The sequence below is a fragment of the Orcinus orca genome, chromosome 7 (assembly GCF_937001465.1).
Source record: "Orcinus orca chromosome 7, mOrcOrc1.1, whole genome shotgun sequence".
NCBI lineage: Eukaryota > Metazoa > Chordata > Mammalia > Artiodactyla > Delphinidae > Orcinus > Orcinus orca.
In genome coordinates, this window is record NC_064565.1 from 87,652,393 (window position 1) to 87,674,033 (window position 21,641).

A 21,641-nucleotide genomic window follows, 5' to 3' on the forward strand; every position below is an offset into this window, starting at 1 on the left:
TATTTTTAGCAATACAAAAAATATGCAGTGAAAACTCTTACACTCACCTCAGACATCCAAAAACCCCTCCGGAGAAGCAACCACTGTTAAATTCCTTCTGTAGACTTCCAGAAATGTCTGTTTATTACAAGACTATATGTTTTTATATCCTTTTCTAACATACTAATGGGAATTACTATACCCACTTAACCTATTTTCCTTAGCAATTGGGAACATATACATCTTCCTAATTCTTTTAATGTTGCATAGTATCCATTATACCATAAATTTTTAGCAGATTGCTGTTAGAGGACATGTAGGTAGTTTCCAGCTTTTGCAGTTATAAATGACAACTGCAGTGAACATCTTATACATGGATTTTTCTGCAAATGTAAAAGTGTAGTTGAGGAATAAATTCCTGGAAGTAGTATTGCTGGATCAAAGGATAAATACATTTGAAGTTTGTTATTGCCAGATTACCCTCCAAACTGATGGCACTCCCAATAATAATATATATTGGGAGCCTGTTTTCCCATCACTAACACTTTGTGTTACAAAATTTTATTTATCGTTGTTAATGTGGTAGGTAAAAATGGATCTTGTTTTGATTTGTAACTAGTAAATAGTAGAGCCACAATTTGAAGCCAGCATCTTAATTGAGCTGGTACTGATACTACAAAGCTGGAACTAATATTCTTAACCACTACATTGTATGTACTACCTCAACGTGGTGAATAATTGAGCATGTTGAGCATTTTAGTATATATATATATATATATATATATATATATATATATTTTTTTTTTTTTTTTTTTTTTTTTTTTTTTGAGGTACGTGGGCCTCTCACTGTTGTGGCCTCTCCTGTTGCGGAGCACAGGCTCCGGACGCGCAGGCTCAGCGGCCATGGCTCACGGGCCCAGCCACTCCGCGACCTGTGGGATCTTCCCGGACCGGGACGCGAACCCGTGTCCCCTGCATCGGCAGGCAGACTCTCAACCACTGCGCCACCAGGGAAGCCCTAGCATATATATTTTTTAAATTAATTAATTAATTTTATTTTTGACCATGTTGGGTCTTCGCTGCTGCACGCGGGCCCCCTTTAGTTGCGGCGAGCGGGGGCCACTCTTCGTTGCGGTGTGCGGGCCCCCCACTGCGGCGGCCTCTCCCGCCGTAGAGCACGGGCTCCAGGTACGAGGGCTTCAGGAGTTGTGGCTCCCGGGCTCCAGAGTGCAGGCCCAGTAGCTGCGGCGCACGGGCCCAGCTGCTCCGCGGCACGCAGGATCCTCTCGGACCAGGGCTCGAACCTGCGTCCCCTGCATTGGCAGGTGGACTCCCAACCACTGCACCACCAGGGAAGCCCTAGCATATTTTTAAGGTATTTGCACTTCTTGTTTATGTGCACTTTGTCTATATTCCTATTATGGATTTACTATCATTTTTTTAAGTGTCTTCTTACTGGCAAGCATCATAGAAATAATTGATTCAGCCAGGAAACATCAAAAGACGATAAAACTAGTGGGTGAAAAGTTTAATGCAGGGCAGGATATTTACAGGGCTTTGAGTACTTCCCCCCCAAACGGTGATTGATTATTAAAGGGAAAATGGAACTTTACAGTGAAGAAACCTGGCAGACACCAACTCAGTCATGTGATCAAGCTTAACTTCTCTAGTAATGGGACAAATCAAAAATGTGTACCACGTGATAGGATTCAATGAGAAGAACACAGCATCTCTTCTGTGATTTTCTGCCAAAGATGCAAACTTTGATCATGAGGAAACATCAGATAAGTTGAGGAACATTTTAAAAAGTAACTGGCCTATAATCTTCAAAAATGCCAAGATCATGAAGGACAAGAAAAGTAAGTTTGAAATTATTTCAAAATAAAAAGAAAAATTCCTCTTTTCATAACTTGGGACCAGTTCGTTTTTTCAAACCAATATTAAAATCCACTAAGGTAAATGTATAACTAGTTTTTAGAGGTATATTTGTCACAAAAAGTTAGTTATAATTGATTCTTGAGTTTCTTTTATTATCTTCAAATCCAAGTCCATTTTAAATCCATTATATACAGTCTTTCCTCATTATTCATGAATTTCATATTTGGAATTCAACTACTTGCTAAAGTGTATTTGTAGTCCTGAAATCAACACTCAGAACACTGTCCCAGTCATTTGTAGATATGTGTAGAGCAGTGAAAAACTTGAGTTCAGATGTAATGTTCCCAGCTGAAGGTCTAACAAGGCCTTCTTGCTTCATCTCTTGTACTGTAAACATGTGTCCTTTTTGCTATGTATTTAGTGCCTTATTTTTCACATTTTTGTGCATTTTGTTGGTGATTTCACAGTTTAAAATGGCCCTTAAGTGTAATGCTGAACTACTGTCTAGTGTTCCTATGCACAAAAAGGCTGTGATATTCCTTATGAAGAAGGAAAAACATGTGGTAGATGAGCTTCATTAGGGCATGAGGTATAGTGCTGTTGACCATGAGTGCGATGTTAATAAAGTGATAATATATATTTTAAAAGGTATCTTTAAGTACATAAAATCTGGTTTTTTTGGCTGCGTCGGGTCTTAGTTGCAGTATACGGGGTCTTAGTTGTGGTGTGCAGGCTTCTCTCTAGTTGTGGCATGTGGGTTTTTTCTCTCTAGTTGTGCCACACAGGCTCCACGCCACGTGGGTTCTGTAGTTTGTGGCACTTGGGCTTTCTCATTGAGGGGTGCGAGCTCAGTAGCTGTGGCAGGTGGGCTTAGTTGCCCCGCGCCATATGGGATCTTAGTTCCCTGACCAGGGATCGAACCCGAGTGCCCTGCATTGGAAGGTGGATTCTTTACCACTGGAGCACCAAGGAAGTCCCTAAAATCTGTTTTTTAAAAGGGAGTTTATACCAACTTTCCCCAAATGGGACACTATTGTTCATTGCTTATATATATGAATGCTACAGAATGGGACTGCTTTTGATACTACTAATGAAACTAGTTTTTAAATACAAAGAAAATGCCAGGCCTTTAATATTTACAGTTTGAATGAAGCACTCTTACTAGGAGAAAAGGAGAAAAAGTTCACCTAGAGATTGCAGACAGACTAGTGCCAAAATTTCATAAAACTCAGAACTCATTTTTGAAGTGGAATTAGTGGCTATCGATTGAAATAACAGTGCTGTGGATCAACAATGACATAAATGTGTGGCCTTGAAGAAACATGTAACTTACTACAACTGCTTACTATTGTGGATAATTCTTCAATGAATCCAGTTAAAGTTTGCTTACATACTTGCTCCTCACCTTTTGAGAAATATGCCCCTTTACAAATCTCTGAAGTCTAAGATATTTTATTATAGTTATATAAAATATTGGTTAAATAAAACTGATTTCTTTCACTTCATGTCACTAAAAATCTCAGTATTTTTTGATAAGGTACACTGTTTGACCACGTACTTTATTACAGGCAGTGAGGTCACTCAAGGAGACAATCGAAGACTGTTGGGACCAGGATGCAGAGGCTCGGCTTACCGCACAGTGTGCTGAGGAGAGGATGGCTGAACTTATGATGATATGGGAAAGAAACAAATCTGTGAGCCCAACAGTCAATCCAATGTCTACTGCTATGCAGAATGAGCGGTAAGACCCTGAAGGTTTGGAATCCCTCTGTCAGTATTTAAAACTGATACCAAACAGAGAACAGGAAATAAATACTATTAAACCAGACTAAAAGTGCAGTGATTAACTTGTACAATCTAATGTCATAATTTTTCTTTCAGTATTCCTGTTCTTTTACTGAAGTTTTTGTTTGGTATAAGTGCAAGGTGAAATCTGTGTTTTTGTATATCTGACGATATAGTAAAAGATCAGTCTTTCTCTGTTAATGCTGCAAGTTCCCTACAGCAATGAAGGAAAAACATTTTCATAGTTCCAAAAGTTTATAAGCACTTCTACATACTATATTGTCTTGATTATACTTTGTTGGTATTATTTCTCTTTCCCCTGCATTTTGTTTGTTTGTTTGTTTACCTCTATGAATTTGCCTATGTATCTAACCACTGCTTCACTGGAAACTAAAGTTTCCAGCCTTCCTATCCAATGTTCTTTCTTTATAGAATGCTACTACATTTACAAGAAAGCAATTTGTAAGGTCTTTTCATCCCATTATGAGCATTATTTCATGAGATATTTCTTAGAACTATTAGAACTATGATTTTTGGTTCTAAATAAAAGGGCTTAAAAAAATTCCTAAAACTTGGAACTTTCAGACTGTGTAATCTGTGTTTCTTTGTTCCATGTTTAGGGGATAAAGTCTTCCCCAAAATTTGTCATTTTATCTAAAATGTTATGTTAAAAGTTTTCAGAAGGGCATCCAGGAAAGAGTAACCAGAGAAAATTGAGATAAAAACAACTCAATTCTTGAATCATTTTCTTTGCTATTTTCTGTTGTTCTAATTTCTGAGAACGGTTTGTGTTATGAATTATAGGCCCAAAATTGGGTTTACACTACTTACATTTAGACTGAATTACCTTCAGCATATAAACCTTTATTCCCATTATATCAGGAAGTCAAGGAAGGTAGAGACTAGCAATTCTAAATATAAATTTCCTCATTTTACACACACCTGAAGATAGTCTTACTCTTCCATCTCCCTTTATCTCTGTATTTTCTACGTGCTTTAGTATGCTATTTGCATCTCTCTTAAGAGTCAGCTAGTTTTACTTTAAGTGTTTTTTAACTTTTCTTGACTGGTGAGAAGAAACTTTGATGCTCCTCCTTTCTTTGGCCATTTTTGCCTCCTATGTTATTCAGCTCTACCCTTTACATGCTTCTTTTCATGTCTTCTAAATAGTTTCCTCCAAATCATGGTTCATCCCACACTCATTCCACTCTAGGTTTCATTGTATTGAATCTTACCCTACATCCCTCCGTAACTTCCTTGTCTTGTGCAGTACAAAAGCTTTTTTCTTCCTCCCCTTCCTGTCATTCCCCTCATAATAACTTCATCAGTCTTTCTTCATAGCACTTCTCCTTTAGTTGCTGCTTTTCTGCTATAACACTTGTATCTATTAATGTTCCCAATGTTTATAGTTGATTGTTTTAGTTAAAACTCTCCCTCACTTTTATTTTATTTTATTTCATTTCATTTCGTTTCATTTCATTTTTCCTTCCAGTTTTATTGAGGTATAATTGATATATAGCACCATATAAGTTTAACATAAATAGCATAATGATTTGACTCACATACATCATTAAATGATTATCACAATAAATTTAGTGAATATTCATCATCTCATATAAATACAAAATTAAGGAAATAGGGAAAAAAACAATTTTTTCCCTTTGTGATGAGATCTCTTCGGATTTACTCTCTTAACAACTTTCATACATAACATACAGCAGTGCTAATTATATTTATCATGTACATTACATCCCTAGTACTTATTTATCTTATAACTGGAAGTTTGGACCTTTTGACTGCCTTCATCCAGTTCCGCCTACCCCCACCCTTTGCCTCTAGTAGCCACAAGTCTGATCTCTTTTTCTATGAGTTTGTTTTTGAAATATAATCAACCTACAACACTATGTTAGTTCCTGTTACACAACATAGTGATTTGGTATTTCTGTATATTTCAAAATGATCACCAAGATACGTCCAGTTACAGTATATCACCATACAAAGTTATTACATAGTTATTTACTATATTCCCCCACAGTGTGCATTTCATACCCATGACTCATTTATAATGCAACTAGAATTTTATACCTCTTCATCTCCCTCACCTATTTCTTTCCTCCCTCCAACCCCCTCTTCTCTGGCAACTACCTGTTTCTTCTCTGTATCGGTACCTCTGTTTCTGTTTAGTTTTGTTTGTTCATTTGTTTTGTTTTTTAGATTCAGTGTAAAAGTGAAATCATATAGTATATCTGTTCACCTATCAATAGGCACTTGGGTTGCTTCCATATCTTGGCCTGGCTTTTATTTTTAAAACATAAATATATTATAGTGTGATGCTCAAGAACCATCACTCCCAAGGTGTGATAGTGACAGTGAAAAACCCTTGGTAACTGGAGAGCAGTTCTGAATCTTTGATTATTTATTTATTTATTTATTTATATTTGGGTCTTCATTGCTGCGTGCTGGCTTTCTCTAGTTGCGGCCAGCAGGGGCTACTCTTTGTGGTACGTGGGCTTCTCATTGCAGTGGCTTCTCTTGTTGCGGAGCATGGGCTCTAGGTGCACAGGCTTCAGTCGTTGTGGCATACGGGCTCAGTTGTGTCTCGTGGGCTCTAGAGCGCAGGCTCAGTAGTTGCGACGCGCGGGCTTAGTTGCTCCACGGCATGTGGGATCTTCCTGGACCAGGGCTCAAACCCGTGTCCCCTGCATTGGCAGGCAGATTCTTAACCACTGCGCCACCAGGGAAGTCCTGAATCTTTGATTTTTTTTTTTTTTTTTTAATATGAGTGTCACATTCTGTCTTGTACTCTAGGCTCTAAGACCCATATCTAAGACCTTCATTGATATGGCTCAGTCTACCTAGGAAGATATGTTTCTTTGCTAGACTATGCCATTTAATGGAACACTTTGGAATAACCTAAAAGCTTGTGTTCTTTTTACTATTTGGAACTTATTTGGTAATATATTTGTTGAGTAGCCACTGTGTATCTAGAATGGTGGAAACGCAAAAGACACAGGCCTTGGTTCCTCCTCTCACAGAACTTCATGTCTCGTGCAAATATACAATTTATAAAGATATATTTGCTAATATTACAAAACTATAGGGGAGATCTTTAAAAATAATAACTCTTATAAACCAAAATAATGAACATCTATAAAAATCATATCTAGATTGACATAGGTTTTTTGGTAGGGTTAAGTAGTATAAAACTAGCCTTTAGCAAGTTATTAGTTGATACTTGATTAATATTTGATTATAATTTTTTTTCTTAAATAATCTCTAGAATACTGTGGGTTAGAAATAAAATAAAAAGCAGTTCATACTTTAAAATCAGAGGTGTTAAACTTGGAGAGTCAGTTTGTCATAAATGTATTCTCAACATGGCACTTTTTTTCTTTCTTTAAGCAACCTGTCACACAATAGGCGTGTGCCAAAGATTGGCCCTTATCCAGATTATTCTTCTTCCTCATACATTGAAGACTCTATCCATCACACTGACAGCATTGTGAAGAATATTTCCTCTGAGCATTCGATGTCCAGCACTCCTTTGACTATAGGGGAAAAGAACCGAAACTCGATTAACTATGAACGGCAGCAAGCACAAGCTCGAATCCCCAGCCCTGAAACAAGCGTCACCAGCCTGTCTACCAACACTACAACCACAAACACCACTGGCCTCACTCCAAGCACCGGCATGACCACTATATCTGAGATGCCATACCCAGATGAAACAAATCTGCATGCTACAAATGTTTCACAGACAATCGGGCCAACCCCTGTCTGCTTACAACTGACAGAAGAAGACTTGGAGACCAACAAGCTGGACCCAAAAGAAGTTGATAAAAACCTCAAGGAAAGTTCTGATGAGAATCTCATGGAGCATTCTCTTAAACAGTTCAGTGCGCCAGACCCCCTGAGCAGTACCAGTTCTAGCTTGCTTTACCCCCTCATAAAGCTTGCGGTGGAAGTGACTGGGCAGCAGGACTTCACACAGGCTGCAAATGGCCAAGCATGTTTAATTCCTGATGTCCCACCTGCTCAGATCTATCCTCTCCCCAAGCAACAGAACCTTCCTAAGAGACCTACTAGTTTGCCTTTAAACACCAAAAATTCAACAAAGGAGCCCCGGCTGAAATTTGGCAGCAAGCACAAATCAAACTTGAAACAAGTAGAAACTGGAGTTGCCAAGATGAATACAATCAATGCTGCAGAACCTCATGTGGTGACAGTCACCATGAATGGTGTGGCAGGTAGAAACCACAATGTTAACTCCCATGCTGCCACTACCCAGTATGCCAATGGGGTAGTACCATCTGGCCAGACAGCCAACACAGTGGCACATAGAGCCCAAGAAATGCTGCAGAATCAGTTCATTGGTGAGGACACCCGGCTGAATATTAATTCCAGTCCTGATGAGCATGAACCTTTACTGAGACGAGAGCAACAGGCTGGCCACGATGAAGGTGTTCTGGATCGTCTTGTGGACAGGAGGGAACGGCCACTGGAAGGCGGCCGAACTAATTCCAATAACAACAACAGCAATCCATGTTCAGAGCAAGATGTTCTTACACAGGGTGTTCCAAGCACAATAGCAGACCCTGGACCATCAAAGCCTAGAAGAGCACAGAGGCCTAATTCTCTGGATCTTTCAGCCACAAATGTCCTTGATGACAGCAGTTTGCAGTGTAAGTGGAGGGATTGTATAATCTCTCCTTGTCTTTTGGGACCATTTAAGTAACTACTTAGATAGAAACAGATTGTGTTTCAACAGCAGTATTTACTTTTCCGCATTTGATTGGACTTCAAAAGTAATTAGACTATTGTAAAGAAAAAAGTAATTTTTTGTTGATAATTAAAAAGTCAGTGTCACAATAATCAGAATAATTACCAATTTAGTATGTGCCTTATGTAGCTGCTGGTTTATAATGCAACTCACATACTTTCTGTGAATAGTTGAGATAAAGTATTCACCAGTTTAAAAGATCCAAGTAAAATGATACCAGTATAACTTTTGAAACAGTTTGTTGAGCATATTATACCTATTATATACACATTTAGATTTTATCTGACTAATCTTAATAAATCTTAAAAGTCCAGAGAAAATTCAGAAAAGTCACTATAAAGAAACTATAAAATTGTTCTTGGTTTTTAATGTCAGTTTTTTCAGGAGTTGTGTGTTGAGTCTCCCACATGCCTGTAGCATTGTACTATGGGACCTCTAGCAACTTAAACAAATAACTTGATACTTGGTTTATGGTCCTAGAGGGACTGTAACACAAGACAGGAGAGCTCACCAAAATCTTTAACAGTCATCATTGTACAAAATGATTTCTCTTTTAGACCGATAGCACTTATAAAAAAAAAACAACTAAGTCATGTTTTATGGTTGTTGTCAAGGACTAAGAAATGGGCTAAAGGGATTCAGCTGTCCAAAATCAGTAGAATCTAGCCCCTTGCTTGAGTGGCTTGTATTATAGAAAAGTTGACATACCTTATGGCAAGGTTCCATATCAGTAAAATGTCTTGTCAGGTTTGAGATGGGAAATTACTAGAAAATTTGTACTGTAGTGTTTATGTCACTCTTCTGAAAAGTATTATATTCCAGGTGCCTACTTTGATCATGAAGTAGAATGATTAAATGCATTTTGCCAAGTTAGGCTTGCTACCAATAACCAAAGGATTTGAGAATACAATTGAGAACTTGGAATTTTCTCCTGTTTTTGCTTTTTGTGGTTTTTCTATATTTTCTTCCTTGCCCTGTGGAATAATTCAACCAGTTATAAAAACGTTGGGCTTACAGAGTATCAAAAATAAGTTGGTTAAGGTTTGCCTAGAAAAATATTGTTTAGCATCATAAATTTCAAGAAATGTCCATTAGCTCCTCCTGTAGACATTAGTTTGATCTCTTTTCCAGTTACAACCCTAACTTATTACTTTTTAATAGTTTCTTTATATATAGTTCATTTTTCTGCACTTTTATTTTCAGTAGGTGAGTCAACACAAGATGGCAAATCAGGATCTGGTGAAAAAATCAAGAAACGTGTGAAAACTCCCTATTCTCTTAAACGGTGGCGCCCATCCACCTGGGTCATCTCCACTGAACCACTGGACTGTGAGGTCAACAACAATGGCAAAGACAGGGCAGTTCATTCCAAATCCAGCACCGCTGTTTACCTTGCAGAAGGAGGCACTGCCACAACCATGGTGTCAAAAGATATAGGAATGAACTGTCTGTGAAATGTTTCCAAGCCTATGGAGTGAAATTATTTTTTGCATCATTTAAACATGCAGAAGACATTTTAAAAAAAACTGCTTTATTCTCCTGTCAGTACCCCCTCCCACCCCTGCAACAAGGACTTGCTTTAAATAGATTTCAGCTATGCAGAAAAATTTAGCTTATGCTTCCATATTTTTTAATTTTGTTTTTTTTAAGTTTTGCACTTTTGTTTAGTCTCGCTAAAGTTATATTTGTCTGTTATGACCACAGAATTATATGTGTGTGTATCAAAAGTGGTCTCAAAATATTTTTTTAAGAAAAAAAAGCAAAAACAATGTATTGCTGATAATCAGTTTGGACCAGTTTCTAAAGGTCATTAAATCAGAAACAAATTAATACAGGTTTGACTGCAGTGGTGTCTAGTATCCATGTTTTATTTCTGGGCACAAGCTAGTTTATATGTTGATATGTTCCTGAACACATTATCTGTTGGACTTTCTTTTCTCTTGTGTTTTGTTTGAATGTGCAATAGTCTATAGGCCACAAGTAGCTTTCTCATAAGTTCTCTTCCTAACAGAATACGCATTCTTCCAAGATATGAACATTTTCCTCCCCCATCCTCCATACTTTCAGCAGGTCAGTTCTTTGACAGTGAATTTTTGCACAAGAGAAAGCAGCTACCTGATTTCTTGCTTTCTCTCTCCTTATGGAGAATGCAAAAACATTGTCTCAAAGGGCTCTAAAGAAGGAACTACCAAAACCTAATTTGAAATGCCATTTCTTTTATCCTTCCACATCCTAAACATTTCCTTCCAGGCATTTTAATAAACATATTTGGTTCTGGTTTTGGAAGTTCGTAAGAGCGTAGAACAATGAGCAAGTCAAATATTAGCTGTTTTCCATTTTATTTTATTTTTTATATGTATGTTCATGTTCCATATTCATTTAAGTAGCACATTTTTATCAGAAAACTTATAGAGCTATACCTATATGGAATTTTTAAGTAGATAGATGGTTAACACAATATAGTATTATAGCCTTCATTCTCTGAATAGGCCATGTTTGACTCAAATAAAATTACATCCTGTTTAAAATAACTTCAAAAGTAATTCATAGTTTTGAACCTGTAGTATCTTTTTTTTTTCTTTTCCCAAGCAAAGCCTGGTAACTTTATCTGAAGATGATTCCTCTTCCCATGACCTAAAACACTGTGTGGAAAAATCATTCAACTGGCATGCCAAATCCCTGTGGAAGGAAGGATTGCTGCCAAACCTATCATTTTTGAGCAGCCTGAGACTTAACCTCTCTCTTTTCAAAACTGTTCCTTCACTAATCCTATTTTCATAATTTTTCCATTTGCCAGTTTTTCATATCATCTTTGATATGTGAGCATTTATTATTTACATTATATTAGAATGTACCTTTTAGTGATAACATTATGTATATTCAAATCATGTTGTTTTTTTAAAGCTTCCTTTGCTTCTTTCATTACTGATAATCATCTCTAAAACAATCTCTGCATGTTTTTTTAAATAAAGCACTTTATGTCAAATAAGGGACTTTTTTTATGAGCACAAATCGTTTTCTATCAATTTGCAAACAGTGAAGATCTCACTTTTTTTTTTTCCAGATTCTCAAGTACTTAATAGACATTAATTAAGTTCTAAGATTTCTCTGGGAGATAAAAAAGCTGAGAGGAAAACACAAATCCCAAATTCCTGATTGAGGTTTTTATCTCTTGAACAAAATTTTCTCACTCATATTCCTCTATCCACATCATTTAGCTAAAGACAGCCTAAATTTCCCAATTTGCTATCCAAAATATTTATGACTTGTGCATATAAGCCTTCTTTTGTTTGCCATCTACTGTGATCTTATGAAGTGAGATGTTTAGCTAGATTGCTGAATGTGGTTTTGAATTTAGAATTAACATTATTTTGCTAGTACCCAGGATTTCCACCCTTTGTATTTTATTGGCCTTTCTCTTGATTCAGATCCTTAACATATTTTTCAGTCATCTAGCATAAAAATTTTTCATTTTCTTATTTTTTTATCTATGTAATGAACTATTTATATTTTTTCCAATGAATTTTCACTTGGTTCTCTTGATTTTCAACGGCTTTCAACTGCATTCCAGGATATTACTTTTAAGTATTTCTAGAACATCTCTGAGTCCAAATAAATTATATTCCTTCTCCAATTGGAAGCATCGAAGGTAAATGACCATTTGAGGTCTAACTGATTTTTCCTGACAGAAGAGTTGTCTTACATTCTACTACACTGTGTTTTGGCCAGTTAATTGTAAGGTTTTCAGCATTTTTTGATGTTTAATAGTAAAATGCTTTCAAAAATTGGTATACCAAATTAAAGAACTCCTTATAGTTTCCCATTTTTATGCGAGCATGTTTAAAACAAATAATTTCCTTTCCCCATGTTTTTATTAGTAGGCTCTTGGAAAAGTAGGAGAAATAGTGTAGATCATTTTAATAAATTTTAAATTAAATTGTACATCAGACTCATTTTTTTTTAGAATCTATTTGCTGTTACAAGCAAGCAAGATTATTTAAAATACTCATTTGCAACCTTTATTCATGTAATAATAATGTATATTAAATCTAATATTTAACTTCCATCACAGAATTTTGCATGTAGAAAAGCATTTGGGTCCCTTTGAATTAAAGGCTATTCATTTAATGAAAAAATACTAAAATTCAACCTTAAAAGTATTATAACCCTAAAAGCATCATAATAGGTAATCAAAGTCTAATATTAATTCCCTTAACTATCCTAATTGTATACCAGAACTAAGTCATTGAAAGAACTTGATTTGAATTCAGTTTAGACAAAATGATTTAATTATAATTCCTAAAATGTTCCCTCTTTTTTTTTTTTTTCCGTTCCCTCTTTTTAAATGCATAATTGGAAAAAAATATTGGTGTAAAAAGTTATTGGAAGGCAAAGGAGTAGATACTAATACTAATTGGCCATTTATTATATACTGAATGCTGGGATATATATATATATATATATATATATATATATATACACATAATCTCTTTTACTCCTCATAGCAACCATATGAGGATTATAGTTAATATTCCCATTTTACAGATGGGGAAACTGAAGCTAAGAGAAGCTAAGTAATTTGCCCGAGGTCCACATCTAGTATTTGACAAATCTGTGATTTTTAACCTAGGCTTGCTCTCTTCATATCTCTTTCATTGACACCACACTGCCTATACACTGTATGACAGTATGCATAATGGACTGACATTTTGTAAGAAATTTAGTCATTATACCCCAACACAATTGTGGCTTGTATATAAACCAAACCAGATACCTTAATGACTTTAGAAATTAGGCAAACAAAAGGAGATGTACAGACATGTCTGTAGTGATTGTTGCTTGAGAAAAAATTACTAATTCAAGACAAAATTCAATCCCACATCTGCCATCATGAATCTTAAAATCATTTCATTTCTCTTCACTCCTGACATTCTTATATTGCAGAACTAAAGGTAAAGTAAATTTTAAGGGAAAAGCGAAGGCTTATGGGAACAAAGACCTTTTCCTAAATTGATTCCATATTTGATTTCACGGAATTAATTTAATGTTCACTTTGTCTCATCAATCCTTTCACTTCATTTTGAAAATTTCTGCTTTTAAAAGTGACTTTAGAAAATTTTACTAATCCAGAGAACTAATTGAAGAGGATGTAGGAAGGATAGAAGGATAATGTCCTTTTTATATAGCAACTTGTATAGCTTCCTTTCAGGTATCCACTTGTTCCGGAAAATGTGTGTTGGTTCTGAATGTGAAAATAATTAAAGAAAGGTAGGAACACTCAAGTAAGTATGTGTTTCAGTGGGAGTTATCGTAAAATTCGGCAAGTATTTTTATTTGAAATATTTTCTAATTTTGCTTCTAAAGCCAAATGAAACACCTGATAGGCTGCAGCTATTTACTGAATTTTTCATTCTATAAACCTCTCTTCAAAGTCATTTAAAATGGAAAAAACTTTCAACAAACTTTTTGGGTTTTTTTTTCTTACTTATAAAAATGAATATTTCATTGGAGGTAATTAGTTCCTAGAATGTGAGATTACATTCTATTTCTATACAACATTTTATATATTTATGTTAAACTTACTACCAGTTATATGCAGGTTATTACATAACTATTCACAGATTGCTTTATATATTACTCTATCTTCCAAGCTAACTTCTTAAACTTAAAATCTGGACACACATGTTAGTTGATTATCTAGACCAGTTATCCTAGAAATTGTATAACAGTTCCACAGACACCCCAGGAGTCTTTTTCAGACTAGGAAGTTTCTAAATATTCATACCTTTTACTGTCAGTTTGCTCTTCAGCAAATAAGAGTGCATTTTAACTTTTAGATTCTGAACTATGTAAACTTTAGCCAAAACTACCTTGAGTGATCCATTCCTAAATATAATCCTTGATTAAGTAAATCTGGCAAATCACTGTTTAAACTAGTTTACACAAATATTAACAAAAGAAGGATTTTCTACAGGTTCCCAGATTAAACTAACATACAAGAAAAGAAAAAATCCCAGGGCACTCTGATGCACCTCCCTGTTACTTTCCTTCATTCACCTCTTAGTTTCTGTCTTCACTTACTCTGTCCCTTGGTTATCTGACTTGCAATCTTCTGTGTCAGGAAAGTTTTCTTCATATCTATTCTGCTTCCCTCCTGATTCATTTTATATCCATTACTCTTCAGTGTACTTCAGGCTTCTCAACACCTAAGTCTCAGTTCTTCAGACAGAATTGCTTTGGTTCCTTTAGTATTTTCTCCTCAGTTTTATTTTAATACCTACTTATATTTAAGAACACCTAAAATTATATTTTGTTATATTCAGATTCATTACTCCAGTTAAGTAATAGTTAAATAGGATAGAATTGAGAATTAAGATGTTACCATTTGACAGTGGATCCAACCATCAGATTGTCAGCAAATCAGCACTTAAGTTTATATTATTTAACATTTTCTATTGTGGAGTTTTATGATTTTATACTCTCATTAGTTTATAAGTAAAAAGCCGTGCATACAAAATTGTATATCATTTTGCTATTCTTTTTTAACCTTTATTGCAGCACGCTTAACATTCATTATGATTGAGCCACAACATTTTACATATTTCTTTGTATCAAATATTAAACACAAAATACAATATTAACTTTCAAAAGCAAACCCTACAATAATCAGGTATTATCTACGAACATTTTTGCAGACCACTTTTGAAATACTCATCATAGTTTTGCAACATAGACTGGACTCTAACAAGTTTCATTTAACTTTTAAGTGGCTGGTTAAAATTGAGTATTTGTGCATATAAGGAAAAATTTAGGATTTTATCTCATGGCTGATAACATTTGAAAAGTAAATACTTCAGAAGAATTTATGCTGTTTACTAAAATCATGCCTAAAATAAATATTATATCTTGAAAATTCTAATTCCTTTATTACTGTGATATTCATAGTGTTACTATTAAATGTTGTAACATTCATTTTTTAAACTTGATTTGAGACCCAGATTTTAAAATCTGGGTAAGAGACAAGGAATCTTATCACATCATTAGGGCGTCCAGTTTATGATTGAACTTTTAAGCAAATTACTGTATTTTAAACTGCAACTTGTTTTTGTTTTTAATGTTTTAAAAGACAACATGTGGGTTTTTTACATTTTATTTGTACCTTTAGATTTCAGAACCATCTTCCTGTTTTAGACTCGCTCTATAGACATAATATTACTTAAAAACTCAGGGCCCTTTTCATCCCTTTGCACACTGAAAAACTTCAATTGATAGCAAACAAGCAGTTAGATACAGTTGAATTTGTTGCACACACAGTTCATTTAATGTTTCATCTTATGATTTGACTTCATTTACATAAATATAATATCAGCTTTCATTAATCATAAAAACTTGCCCAGTTTTATAATTACTGGATAGAGGGAAATGACTCAACTAACTGTCTAGATGTTGCAGCATATTTAGGCCTTAGAGTTGAAGCACAGTCTTCAAACGATTTCTGTTCTTTGGTTAAATGGTTATACATGATGGGACAAACTGTTTCATTTTGTTTTTGTGTTTTTAATTGGAGAACTTGATAAAGTTCCTCTGAGATAAAATTTTTCAGAGGTAATTTAACATTATTAAACTGTCTTCTAAAAGTGAACTAGTGAGTTTATAGCTTTCGTAGTAGCTTGGATGGTTTCGAGAAGGTAATCTATGGTAACCTATTTATCACATTGTCAGATCCAAATAGAATGTTTCTTTCAGACAAGTTTAAGCTCCAAATTGGTAAGCTGTATATGTATACTTAAAATTCTTGCAGTGAAGTTATTTGTAACCAGTCTCTTGTCTCAGGCTCTCCACCTTATTACCAATCCTCTTAAGTGTGATAGGGAAAACATATTTTTAAAGAAGCTTAACAGTAAGAACACTGAATTAATAAAAGATGAGCTTCAAAGATAGGTCCTGGTTTAATATTGAATTGCTTGGCTTCTGTGGCTTTTCTTTTTCTGGTCACATTTATTTATTTAAACAGTTTTTGTATGCCTTGTCATGTTTCCATGGAGATTATATTGTATAAGTGTTTGTATAAGCTGGAATCATCCTTAATTTTCTGTTGATAATTTTTCAAATGAAGATAAGTGGATAATTGTAAAATACACTAACTCTTAGGGTGTTGTAGTAGCTGAAATATGGAAATGTGTAGCTGCCATGCTTTTTCTGAATGGACAGGAGAAACATAAGCTACAGAGTATTCATTTCTGAGGATGCTTTTCTGGTATAAGAAAGGCTGAAAAATATTGGCAATTCCTCAGAACCCTCTTTCTTGTTAACGGGTATCTTTTGTTGGTGTGTTTTGCTCTTACATTACCAATAGAATATCATATATGAATTTTATGAATAATTGCTTTCAGTTATTTTGCTTTTGTATAAGCCGTCTGAGACCTTGCTATGCTGTATAAGTTGTGTTTGATGGATCGGTGTGAGTATGAAATAAAGCAAATCACTTTTCTTTTGTATTATCTATTGATGCCACTATGAAAGCTGACATTAAGCCACTAAAGAGTTTTCTATGAATAACTGTAAGTAAATGCTTTGATATATATAAACCTAAATAAAAAGATTGTATTGATACAGAGACATTGGAGAAGAAGATTTTAAGAAAGTTCTTTAGGTTTAAAAATGGCTTGCTGTAAAATGGTGCATTATTCCATTTATTAAAGATCATATTAATGACAACAGTGATTGTATCTTTTGATTTTATGAGGTCATCAGAAATTGATTGTTAGTGTGTTATTTTAGGTATTTTGCACCAGAAGAGTAAATGTTCCATCTAATATGACTTTCATTACTCAGTATGATACATCAAAAAAAAAAAATCAACTAACATTAGAATAATAGTTGCACACTCACTATATGCCAGGTATGGTGTTAGTTATTTTACATATGTTGATAATTCTGACAGCAGTTCTACAAAATGCATATTATTATTCCCATTTTATAAATTAAAAAACTGGGCTCAGAGAAGTCAGACACCTTGCCCAAAACCACAGAACTGGTAAAGATGAGATTCTAATGTATTTTCCATTTTGCTTTGAACTACAGTTTTCAGTTTCTAATTGTAGGAAGAGAAACTCAAAAATAAAAATGGAAATGACCCAGTGGCTAAATAGAGTAGCCAGGAACATACATGAAACAATTTGAGATTACTGAAAAGTTACCAGGTACCAAAACAACTATCTCTGTTGGCCTGACACTGCATTTGTGCTTCACATCATCAAATAATCTTTTCAGTTAGACCTTTGTATTTTTTTTTAATTTTTGAATTTTATTTTATTTTTTTATACAGCAGGTTCTTATTAGTCATCAGTTTTGTACACATCAATGTATACATGTCAATCCCAATTGCCCAATTCATCAAGACTTTTGTATTTTTAGAAGGCCTTGTTAAAATGAAATACGAGCTTGTGAAGGCAACATATTGTTTTTGACTCTAGATTAATTCAGTGTATTAAGTGCCCTGGAGCAGGATCCACAGGACAACCATGTATGCCAAGGGAACTTTTGCTTGAGGAAAAGCATGGTCTACTCCCATAGGCTCTGTTGTCACCTTACATAATATTGTAGGGATAATAGGTTTGGATTACCTTTTTCCTTTTGACTCACATTCCCAACCTTACTATATGTATGATGTTACAGAGTAACATTGCAGTCCTCTACAGAACCCACTGTGTAATGTTCAAGATGATAACTAAATGTCCTTAGAGAAAATATGATGACCTGGAGGAAATGTATAGTAATGACCTGCTGAACCTTTTAATAATGACTTACCACAAGTAAAATTCTCATTTACACCTACACCTATGTGATCCGTCTTCCCAGTTTATATACCTCTCAGCAAAGGACAAACTTAGATAGTAACTAATCTACCTCTTTATTCTTGGTGTTTTTCAAATTAAAGTCCAAATTCCATATTTGGGCAGCTTTCATTTTATTGGTATAATGTGTTATTATTCACTTTCTTGAAATTGAATCATTACTGCTGTACTGATTATGATACGATTCCTGCCCCCCAGGAACTTAAGCCATCTTGTGGAGGAGAGAAGGCCCACCCAGGAAGAGGTTACATCCAATCAAGATGACGTGTAAGTGCCCAAATAAGTGGTAAACTATATGTTCAATATGTGTTTGAAGAGCCAGGGAAGACTTCAATGAGGAAATGATTATTGAGCTGGGTCTTGAAAGGACAGCTGGGATTTCAGTAGGAAAAGTGAAGGCAGAATATCTGAAGTGACCAGAAATAAAGGAGAATAGAGACTGGAAATAAAGCAGAACATGTAGAACCAAACAGACATTAAGACTTTTGAAAACCAGGTTTTGGACTTGCTGTCATAGACAATAGGGAGGCCAAAGTTTCTTAGGAAGGAAAGACCTTGATAGAAGTAATTTGAAGAAGTTTGGACTGACAGATGGGCAGGATAGATTAAAAAGGAAAGTGACTCTACTGGGGGCAGGAGAGGAACTGCAAACAAAATGCAATTTCAGTTGTGACCAGTAAGTTCCTTTTTTGAAGGAGCATCAAAAAACTTTTTTGAACACCTATTGTGTAGCAAGCACTGTAGTGGGAGATAAAAGACACAGCCCACCCTCAAGGTGCTCACAGTAGATTTGGAGAAAATTTTAATTGGAGAAAATTACAGTACAGATTATAAGTATTGTGATCGAGTGAAAACTAGGGGTATTATGGATGTACATGGCAAGGATACCTAATCCAGTCTTACTGAGTCAGAGGCAATTTCTCCTTTTGAGATAACTTTCCTGACTGTCTTAAAATATAAGTAAGAATTAGTTTAGAAATGAGCAATGGCCCTCTAAGCAGAAGCTGCAGCACCCACAAAGCCCTAGAGGCCGGAGAGGGTGGAGCTTTTACTGGGGGGTGGGAGGATGTTAGATGGGAGTAGAGTTTGGGGTTCTAAGTGATGGTATGGAGAAAGATGATCCAGAGGAACCCAGATGACACAGACAAGACTGTAACACAGAAGGGCTAGCATACTATGCTAGGAGTTTGGACCTGTCTGGAAGCCACTGGAAGAATTCAAGCAGGGAAGGTTCAAATTAGATAACTGTTTCGATAGGCTTTTAGTCTTCCTTTTTTTGTTGTTTTCTCCCTACTCCAGGCAATTTTATACTCTGCTGCCATTCATCTTGTCAATACCCTTATCAAGTTGCCAATGGTTCATGCTCCTCGACCTGAAATTCTAAGTTGTCTACCGTGCATCAGCCACTCCCTTTCTAGCATTACCTTCTGCCACTCGACTCTAGTTTACAGCTACTTGCTGTTTATCTCCTTACTGGATTGTCAGCTTTTTGCTTCAGGGAGGGAGTCTTATCAGTGTTTTCTGTCTCTGAAATACCAAACTTGATTGATATGCTGATACCAAAATAGTTTTTAAAATATTTTAGATTCTCACCTGACTTCTCTTAATCAGGCTTCTTAGTCCATCTGAGTTCTCTGGGTGCTTGAAAGTAATTTATCTTAAGGTCATTCAGTAAGTTATTTTGTGATATTCGTGGCACATCTTTAGGGTTAAAATTGACCAAAATGATAAGCACTGAAGGAATGTGTGGGTGTGCTTTATATATATAAATGCAGAGAGCTTTAAATAAATGAATACCATTATTACCTATAAACTACATTCAGGAGGCATGGTTTTAGAAAAAGTGAGCTAGAGTAAGTGGGTTTGGGAAATAGGTCCTTCAGTTAAATGCTTTTATCTTTTTTGTTTTTTACTATAGTGTCTTTTTCTCTACTTTTTTGGTCATGTTAAAAAAAACAGTAAAATCACTGTTCCTCAGGTACCCAGCGGCAAGTCTGTGCACCACTTTGACCACCAGGAGGCTCTCTTATTTCATGTTCTAAGAACTGGAGGCCTCTCCATTCTTTTCAAAGACTAGATGTCTCAAATTTGGTTCATAATGTTTTCTTATTGATTATGAATAATAAGCAGGACAGGCTCTGTGAACACTATTTACATTAGAAGAGTCCAGTGCATTTCGTTGACTAAGAATGTTTGGGCTATTAGGCAGAAAGTCTACAGGTTCCCTTCTCTCCAGAAGAAACAAATACCAGAGCCAGGACTTGACAAACATGACCTTCTTATGACTTCACTGTAGTCCTGCAGTGAAACATAGTGTACAGTTCCTGAAACATTGGAAGAGGTGACTAATCCTTAGTTGTTCGAACGTTTTCATGGAACAATGGCATTTGCCAGAATTCGATCAAAGTTTAGCAGAGTTCTATAAAGGCATTTTATAAGCAAAGTTAGGTTTTAGTTTTTTTAAAACCATTTTTACTTTGGCTTTCTTGATATTTTTTTCAAGGACACAATTTCTGATTATTTTTCCTCCTTATATTTTCTCTTCTCTGATTATTATCTACCTTAAAATTTCAGTCATATCAATATTCAGAATTGTTGAGCAGCCTTCGGTATTACTCTGTATGGTATCATAAGAAGGGAAAACAGGTCCAGTTTTTTTTTTTTACTTAAGATGCCTTCAGATGTGTAAACTGACAGGAAGTTCCCCAATTATAAGAACTTATTTGGGGGCTTCCCTGGTGGTGCAGTGGTTAAGAATCCACCTGCCCATGCAGGGGACGCGGGTTTGAGCCCTGGTCTGGGAAGATCCCACATGCTGTGGAGCAACAAAGCCCATGCACCACAACTACTGAGCTTGCGCTCTAGAGCCCACGAACCACAACTACTGAAGCCCATGCACCTAGAACCCGTGCTCTGCACCAAGAGAAGCCACTGCAATGAGAAGCCTGTCTGCCGCAACGAAGAGTAGCCCCCACTCGCCGCAACTAGAGAAAGCCCGCGTGCAGCAACGAAGACCCAATGCAGCCAAAAATAAATATAAATAAAATAAACAAATTTTTTAAAAACTAACTTATTTCGAAATTTTAGGTGGTAAATGAAGCTACTGGTATCTCCTTTACTAAATGTGAAAATGAAATAGGGAAGAATGAGACATTACTACCTCTATCCTGATAAATGGAAATACCCCAAATGATCAGGGGGTGTTGAGCTAGAATAGATCATACCTGACTCAAATGTGAGTTCAGGTTACCTATTTCAGAAATGTTGGATAAATTTTAATATTATTTTGTCTTTTATCTAAATCTGAGGTACTATTTTCTCATGTTCTCAAAAGAGAAATTATTTTCCCAGTCTTCCAAATC

General features: G+C 35.5%; 1 protein-coding gene across 2 annotated transcripts in view; it reads left to right on the forward strand.

Moving 5' to 3' along the window:
• Positions 1–17,140, forward strand: part of BMPR2 (bone morphogenetic protein receptor type 2) — a 201,893-nt gene extending 184,753 nt beyond the window's left edge. For both annotated transcript variants that reach the window (XM_004262839.4, XM_049712341.1), the window contains 3 exons: positions 3,426–3,598; positions 7,045–8,324; positions 9,626–17,140. In XM_004262839.4, coding sequence (XP_004262887.2) covers positions 3,426–3,598; positions 7,045–8,324; positions 9,626–9,876 — 1,704 coding nt within the window. In that variant the 3' untranslated portion in view covers positions 9,877–17,140. The remainder of the gene's footprint in view (positions 1–3,425; positions 3,599–7,044; positions 8,325–9,625) is intronic.
• The last annotated feature ends 4,501 nt before the right edge of the window (positions 17,141–21,641 follow it).